This window comes from Perognathus longimembris, chromosome 23, assembly GCF_023159225.1.
Source record: "Perognathus longimembris pacificus isolate PPM17 chromosome 23, ASM2315922v1, whole genome shotgun sequence".
Classification (NCBI taxonomy): domain Eukaryota; kingdom Metazoa; phylum Chordata; class Mammalia; order Rodentia; family Heteromyidae; genus Perognathus; species Perognathus longimembris.
The window spans coordinates 32,760,144-32,768,257 of NC_063183.1; the positions used below are offsets into that span (position 1 = coordinate 32,760,144).

At 70.2% G+C, this 8,114-nt stretch overlaps 1 protein-coding gene across 3 annotated transcripts; it reads left to right on the forward strand.

Moving 5' to 3' along the window:
- The first annotated feature begins 1,208 nt into the window (after positions 1-1,208).
- Positions 1,209-8,062, forward strand: Ccdc9b (coiled-coil domain containing 9B). 3 transcript variants are annotated; one of them, XM_048332611.1, is made up of 11 exons: positions 1,209-1,388; positions 1,980-2,087; positions 2,333-2,440; positions 2,682-2,828; positions 2,926-3,036; positions 3,419-3,564; positions 3,713-3,769; positions 4,616-4,668; positions 4,761-4,845; positions 5,399-5,441; positions 5,525-8,062. In XM_048332611.1, the coding sequence occupies exons 1-11, from the start codon at positions 1,377-1,379 to the stop codon at positions 6,047-6,049; spliced, it is 1,395 nt and encodes a 464-aa protein (XP_048188568.1). In that variant the 5' UTR covers positions 1,209-1,376; the 3' UTR covers positions 6,050-8,062. The 3 variants fall into 3 exon arrangements, with proteins under 3 accessions (XP_048188568.1, XP_048188566.1, XP_048188567.1); XM_048332609.1 differs by having other exon boundaries at positions 3,444-3,607; XM_048332610.1 differs by having other exon boundaries at positions 2,333-2,431; positions 3,444-3,607.
- The last annotated feature ends 52 nt before the right edge of the window (positions 8,063-8,114 follow it).

An 8,114-nucleotide genomic window follows, 5' to 3' on the forward strand; every position in this document is an offset into this window, starting at 1 on the left:
CAGCCTGTGCCCGGTGGGGGAGCGGCCAGGCCCCCCGCAGGCTCTGGGGAGAGTGGGCCGGGCGGAGGCGTGACACACTGTGTGAGTAACACTTGCACACACGTGGTCGGCTGGCGCAGCCCTCGGCGTGACTGTGAGTGTTTGGGCACGTGGGCCTCCCGTCTGACGGCGTTGGGAGCCCTGGTGAAGGGACACCCTCCCTCCAGGATGGCCGGGTGCCCGCCTGTCCCCGCCGCTCCAGCCCTGCGGCCTCCGGAGACCTAAGGAAGTGGAGAGCCCTGGGCTCCCTTCTGGAGGCTTCTGAGCCGAATCACAGCGCGTGGGGCAGGGTCCAGGGGGCTGAGGAAGGCAGGGAGGGGTGTGTGTGTGTGTGTGTGTGTGTGTGTGTGTGTGTGTGTGTGTGTGGAGGGGGGCAGGCCTGGGTATGGAGCTTGGTGCGTCACTGTTGCCGGGAAAGCAGACAAGGCTGACTCAGTGGGAACATCCGGCAGGAAAGGAGGGGACGACAAGTGGTATCTGCAGGCGGGAGGGGAGCTGTGGGGATGCTGGGTGGGGTGTGGGCCCGGGAGGGAGGCCCGGCTGGGAAGGGGCTACGTGTGGCCATGGAGGGCGGGGGGGGGGGGGGGCCGTGGCTCCCTGCGTCAGCGGAGCAGGCGGAGAATGCAGGGGCCTCTGTGTTCTGTCAGCAGCGGGGGGGTGGGGGTGGGGGGGGTGGGGGGGTGGGGAGACAGACCCAGACACTCGCCAGTCCTGGTGCCCCGCGTGGGGCTTGGGGCCGAGCCGCTCAGCCGGCCTGGGCCTCGGCCCGGGCTCAGCCGCGTGAGGACCAGTTCCGGAAGGCCTTCCTGGGAAGCGATGCTGCTTTCTCCGGGTCACGGAGGCTGCGGGGACCCTGCGGGAGGAAGGCTCCCAGCCCTGAGCTGCCATGCTCGGGCCCCGAGCAGGCCCTGCCCGGCTCCTTGGCTGCTGCCCCCGGGAGCCAGGATGGGGAGGTTGCCTGAGGTCGGAGGGACAGGGGTTCGGTCCTGGAGGCCCAGGCCCCCGGGGGGGAAGGCCAGGCCTGCACGGCCGGCCGGGCCTGTGGTGCGGCCTGCCCGTCTGTCCGTCTGGAGATCCCGGGGCAGGGTGGGGCCAGGGGCTGGGCCGGCCGGGCTGGCGGTGCTGGGCCTGGGAGCGTGGAAGGGTGGGGGTGGAGTGGAAGGGTGGGGGTGGCGGCCGAGCGCTCCTGGCCGGGAGCCCAGAGGCGTCTTTTGTAATCACAACATGATCTCGTGTGCAGAGCCGCGAAGCCGGGCCGCGGAGGCGGACGGAGGCCTGGCTCCCGCCCGCGGCTCTCGGGGCTCGCTCTGGAATCCTCTCCCCTGCCCGCCGCGGCCATGCACTCGGCTGTGAGTGGCGCCTGGCCGTTGGCAGGGGGCTTCCTGGGGCGGGGAGGAGGCGGCTCTGTGGGGCAGCCGCATTCGGGGGGCCGCTGGGGACGGCTGGGCCGGGGGGGGGGGGCAGGTGGAGGGCTGGGCGGAGGCCGCAGGGGAGGCTTCCTGGCGGGAGCTGCCCCTCTGCCCTCGGCCCGGCGGCTCCTGCAAGCCGGGCACAGGCCTGGGAAGTGCCACGGTTCTGGACCCGACCTCCCGAGTCCCCTTGGCAGCTTCCCAGCCACTCGGGCTCTGCTGCCAGAGCCATTTTTAACTCCCATTCCGGGCGGCCCAGGAGCTCCCTGGGGAGGCCGGGGGAGGGGCGCCCCGAGGCCGGGAGCCGAGCGCCCTCCCCGCCCGGGCCCAGGAGGCAGAGACGGGCGGGCAGGCCCAGCCGGGGCGCGGGTGGAGGGCTTGGGGGGGCCCTCTCCCCACATGGCACCCTCTTCTCTCCGTGCGGCCTGACTTGGTGGGTCAGCAGCCCCTTGGGTGGTCAGGGTCAGGCCGGGTGGGGGTGAGGGCTGGGGGGACCCCGCGGTCAGGAGCCCGGCTCCCTGTCCGGCACAGGGGCCGCACAGAGCCGAGCCCCCCATGCACAGACAGAAGGACGCGGAGCTGGACCAGAGGATCGTCGCCCTGCGCAAGAAGAACCAGGCCTTGCTCCGCAGGTACCAGGTGAGCGGCTGGGGACCCCGCTGGCGGGCCAGCCCCCCCCCACCTGCGGTGCCTGCCGGCCTGTGTGGGCATGGAGGGGGGGGCCGGGGCTGGAGCGGTGGTGGGCTCCGTCATGAGCTCGCTCGGGGTCCCGGGCACCCTGGTGTCCCACCGGGGACTCTGCACGTAGGCCTGTCTGCGCCCGTGTCTCTGGGCGTCTGGGGGGCCGTGGCCCGCGCTGACCCCCCCCCCCCGGCCTCCCGCAGGAGATTCAGGAGGACCGCCGGCAGGCGGAGCAGGAGGGCATGGCCGCCCCCACCGCCGCCCTCCTCCCACCCGACAGCCTCACCGTCACCATCAGCCAGGTCCCCGGAGTAAGCCCGCCTCTTCTCTCTTGCCCCTCTTCTTCTCCCCCCTGCCGTTCCGGGGGTGCTGCCGGCCGCCAGACGGAAGTCCCCCCCACGGGCCTGCGCCCCGAAACACGGGCTGCCCTCCCTCCCCTGCCCCGCTCCACGCCCAGTCCTGGGGTCCCTGCAGGAAGGGGGGAGGGGGTCAGGCTGAGGGGGGTCAACATCCCAGGGAGCCCCCGGAGGACGCAGCGCCCTCGTTCCGCAGGAGAGGCGCGTGGTCAGGAGCTGGGCCAGGAGCCCCCCGGGGCGCGGCGTGGACGGCGAGGACGAGGACGCCGAGGGTCGCCTGGGGGGGCCGTTCTGCATGGGGGACCGCGTGGATCTGGCCGTGACCATGGAGAACAAGGCCGAGGTGAGCGTGTGGGGACGGCCAGGCCCGGGGGTGGGGGGGTGGGGGGGCGCCGCACCCAGCCCCCGGCTCTGCCGCCACCCTTCCGTTCTCTCCCCAGGCCAAGCGCGTCGTGAGTGCCAAGCCCCCCCGGGCGAGGCACCAGGGCCCCGAGGGGTCCCCCCCCAGCGCCCCCGCGCAAGCAGCCGTCAGCTCGGACGCCGCAGGGAAGGTGCGTCTTCCAGACGGGGCGGTCAGACCCATCTCCCCTGCGGGTCGTGACCCGGGCGGTGCCCGCGAGAAGCCCCGCCCCCCGTCCTTTCTGGGATCTGCCCCCACCCACCCGCGGCGGGGAGGGGGGGCAGGAGGGGGGCGGGGACTGGCCGCGTGCCAGCGGTGACCTGTAGGTGGCAGCAGCCCCCCGTCTTTCCTCTCGCTCACGGCCTCTGGGTGCCCCCGTACCCCCCAGCCTGGGAGATGATGCCCAGAGCGGCCAACACGCCCAGCGCTGCGGAGTCGAGCCAAGCTGGGGGGGGGGGCGGTGTGGGTCGGCGGATCCTCCACTCCCCACGGGCCCCCTCCCCGCCCCGCGGCGTGCCTGGTTCTCCTTGCAGAGCTCGAGGGCTCCCCACCACCCAGGCCCCCCGACGGCCGGCAGGGCCGCCGCCCCCCCAGGAGGCAGGCTGGGACTACGCGCGCTGGAAGCGGGAGCGGGAGCAGATCGACCGGGCCCGGCTCGCCCGACACCGAGACGCTCAGGGTGACTGGCGCCGCCCGTGGGACCTGGACAAGGCCAAGCCCACGTGGGTGGCAGGGCGAGGCGGCTCTCTGGGCTGGGGTGACCGCGGGTGCCGTCCGGGCCCGCTGGAGCCCCGGACGCTGACCCCTCCCTTCCTTTATCTACCCAGGCTACAGAGCTGCAGCACGACCCGCCGAGGAGGGACCAGCCGGGGGCGGCAGGAGGGGTGAGCCCAGACCTCCCCCCCCAGCCTTCACCTCCCACCCCACCCACGAGACAGGCCCATTCCGCCCAGGCTGGCCTCGACCGGTGGCCGTCCTGCCTCAGCTCCGGAACCCTGGGGTCGCGCGTGTGCACCTCTGTTCTCCGAGGCCTCCCTCCTCCACCCCCACTGCTTTTTTTTTTTTTTTTTTTTTTTGCCAGTCCTAAGGCTTGAACTCAGGGCCTGGGTGCCGTCCCTGAATTTCTTTGTGCTCAAGGCCAGCCCTCTGCCACCTGGGCCACAGCGTCTCCTTCAGCTTTTTCTGGGTAGTTGATGGGAGATGAGAGTCTCGTAGACTTTCTTGCCCGGGCTGGCTTTGAACCGCCATCCTCAGAGCTCAGCCTTCTTTCTGAGTAGCTAGGATGACAGGCATGAGGCACCGGTCCCTGGCTGCCTCCCCCACCCCATTTTTAATACGTTTCCCCTCCTCCTCCTTTCTCTCTCTGTCTCTTGGTTTCCTGCTTCATTGAGAGCAGAAGGGAAGCACAGAACATCTTCCCTCCTGTCCATCCCCTCTCACACTGTCAGAACCATGCTTCCTGCCGGGACCAGTCCATGCCTGCCCTGGGCTCTTTGGGGAGCTTCTAGAAGCGGGTGCTTCTCAGGCTATGTCCTCGGCAGCTCCTCCGGGCCTGCTGCTGGAACAGCCTTGCGTATTTCTGGCCCCCCTCCTTCCGCAGCTGCAGAAGCGGAGGCCCCGCCGGGCTGGCCGAGTCTCCCCGGGCTGGGCCGGAGCTTTTTTAGGGAGACAGACCATCCGCAAGCGGAGGAGGACTGTTTGCTTCTTGGTGTCCTTTGTCCCTCCCCTAGGTCCCAGGACCCACGGGAAGCGCCGGCCCCACTGTCCACCCCTGGCGGGAGAGGCGAGTTCCGGGGCGGGGTGGGGGGGGCGAGGGGAAGAGGGTCCTCCGGGCTGACGGAGGCACCGCCTTGACGCGCGGCCCCCGTCTTGCAGGTGGACAGCCTGGCGAGCCTTCCGCGGCCCCAGCCACGGGCAGCAGAGCCCGGGGGAAGGAGAGGCTGACGGGCAGGGCCCGAAGGTAACAGGTGGCAGGGAGCTACAAGACTCCAGGCCGGCGTCTAGGCGCCCCCATTTCCTGGCCAGGCCCAGATCCGGATGCCCGCTCTGTCCCCCGGGCCCCTGCCTCCTGCTTGACTGCGGCCTGGCGCTGGCTAATGAGACGCGGAGCAAAGCCACCGGCACAGGCCGAGGCAGCCCGGGCCCCAGAGCCCCGGGGACGCTGGGGTAATGACAGCAGCCCCCGTCCCCCGGGGAAGGGCGGTGGCCTTTCCCAGGCCGTGCAGGCAGGGGCTTGTCCGGGTCCCCAGGCAGCAGGCTTGGCCGTAAACAGCAGCTGGGGACCCGGGAGGGGGCCAGGCAGGTGGCGTGGGGAGGAAGCGGCTGGGCTTCCGAGGTCAGGCAGGCGGGGAGGTGAGAACCAGAGCTTCGTCCTGGCTCCGAGCCTGCTTGGAGGCCATGGGGTCCGGCTTCTGGCCGGATGCGTGGGCCCCCAGCTGCGGGCCGGGGTGGGGGTGGAGGAAGCAGGCGCGGGGCGGGCGGAGGGCCCACGCCGGCTGTGTGTGCGCACGCAGGTGGGACGTGGAGGCGTTGGAGGACGAGCCGCGGGGCGGCCAGGTGAGCCCTCGGGCCGAGGGCGGCGCGGCCTGGGGTCGCACGCCCCCAGCCCACCCGGCAGCCGCGCCGTCCTCTCGTTCCAGGGGACGCTCACCACCCAGGAGGAGCGTGTGCAGAAGCAGAGCAAGACGGGGCCGGGCAGACCGGAGACACCCCCAGCCTCCAGCCCAGCCCCGGTGTCCCCAGAGGAGCCCCGAGGGGAGTCGGGAGCCTCGGCCGCCCGCCCAGCCCCTGGCTCCCCACAGACACCTGACCTGGCACCTCTTGACCTGTCCCTAGGAGGAGCCAGTGGCCCCCAGCCTAGAGAGGGCGCACGCGTGCTCAGCCCGAAGCCAAGCGGCCAGGAGAGTCGCGGGGCCTGGCCGGCCGGTCCCCAGCAGCAGCCCCCGGCGCGGAGCGACCCCCGGGCAGGGCTGAGCGCACAGACGCGTCCCGCGTCTCAGAGAGAACCGGGGGTCTCGGAGCCCAGGGAGGTCAGGGCTGGCGAGGCCAGGGCTCCGCAGAGCCTGGCCCCGCGCACGAGGCCTCCCAGAGGGACGGGGCAACGAGAGAGAGGCCCGGGCGCCAAGAGCGAGACGGGGGCTCCTGGCCCTCCGGGAATGTGCTGAGCCACGCTCCCGGCCACCAGGAGCCGGACTGGGGCCGGGCGGGGGGCGAACTCAGCTCAGCACCCTCCGGCTGCGGGTGGTTTGTGCCGTGCGTGCGGCTGAGCAGCAGGCCCACCGTCCAGCAGGGCCGCCTCCTGGGAGCGAGGGGACCCCCTCCGGGCCCACCCCGCGCGCGCACGGTCCCGTGCGTCCTCCCCCCCCCCCCAGGTTGGCAACGCCCAGGCTCAGGGTGAACCCAGGCCGCGGGGAGAGGCAGGCAGGCAGCGAGCCCGGCCCAGGCCCTTTCTCACGCCCCATCCCAAGACAGCCAAGCCGGGGGGGGGGGCGGAGTGGGGGGGGTCGCTGCCCACCTGCCCGCTTCCTGCCTCTCTCGACTGGAAGGCTGAGAGCCATGGGGATCTCACTTTGCCGGGGATCAGGCTAGGAGTAGCGCTTCGGCCTTCTCTGGAGAAAGGTCCCCCTCGCTGAGATGGGGAGGGCTCCCCCACCCCCAGGCAGAGTGGGGGAGTTCACGGGTGGATGCTCCCCCACCCGGGATCAGACACCACAGCAACCCAGAGTGGAGAGGAGGGCCTGGCCCTGCCTCCGGGGGTCATTTCCTGCCCCTGCCATTCAGGGTCATTTCCTGTCCTCTCCCCTCCCCCGCCTCCCCCACCTCTCTTACCAACCGACAAGGCAGAGGGACTGCAACTGCGGCTTCAGCTCAGTGAGACATCAGGACTTATTTCCCCCCACCGCCCCGGTCCCCACTCAGCGCCCCCCCCACCAGGCCCAGGGCTGGTGAATTATCCAGACTCCGCACAAGCTGTGGTTTCCTTTCAATTCAACAAACATTTCCTGAGCACCCCTCCACCAGTAACCAGCCAGTGGGCGACGGCGGCTCTGCCAGCGAGGGGGAGGAAGAACCCCCACCTGGCGGATCGGCTGAGCGGCGGGAGCTGTTCTGGGCCGGAGGTGCCTGGCAGCGGTGGGGCAGGACCAAGGCGGCGGTGGGAGATGAGGGGGACCCAGCCCCCTCTACCTGGCAGAGAGAGAGAGAGACGCCCCTCTCCCTGTATACCATGTGTGCCCTTGCCTGGGTTCCACCATGCCCCTTGAGACTGTAGGCAGAGTGCAGCCAGGGCCTCTGTGGTGGCTGCCACTTGGGGACGGGCATGTCTCCAGCCCGGCAGGCTGCTTACAGGACTGTGCCTCCGAGTTGTCAGGTGAAGGGCAGCGCGGGTCCAAACACAGTAGGTCTGGGAGGGCCTGGGAGCTTGCATCTCTGTGCTAGACCCCGGGGCGGGTCTGGGCTGCAGACGCTGGACTCTGGGAGTGGGTTTCTGGCGAGGCAGTGGAGTGGGAAGGAGAGGCCAAGAGCAAGCCAGCCAAGGGGTGCCACTGAGCGCAGGTGGTGGGAGAGGTTGGGGTCCACCAGCAGAAACACTCCTATGCCGGGGACAGACAGGCCTGGGGCGGGAGGTCACTGCAAGCCCGTCAAGTCTCTCGCATGCATACACGCGTGCACACACGCACACACGCACACACTCACACACACGGCTTCAGAGTGTGCTGTGGGCTGCAGCAGACCAGGCTCCGATGTCTCCAGAAATGACTGTCATCTCTGCATTTTAGCCCGGGGAGGGAGGTGGTGGCTGAGTTCACGGAGGAGGCTCAGTCCCAGAAGCGAGGTGGGGAGGGAGAGATGAACCATCCAGACCCCCATCTCCCCGCAGCGGAAGGGAAATGAAACAGAGCAGCCGGCAAGAGAGACAGGTGCTTTGCGGATGGGCAGCGCGGGCCTTGGAGCTCTGACGGACTCCATGGGAACCCTAGGCCTGGGCTCTGACAGCGGGGGGACCTTGGCCAGCTGTAACCTCTACGGCTTCAGTCTCCTCAGCTACAAAATGAGGTAAAAGACGAGGGTGTGCGGCATAGACCTCAGCACGGTGCACAGGACTCTGCGGGGCCGGCCTGGCCTACAGAAGGCACTTGGTGAACGCGCTAAATAAATGAAGTGGCTGTTTGGTGTGAGCTCATCTTTGCCATCTATCGTTTCCTTTCCTTCCTCTTCTGCCTTCATCCG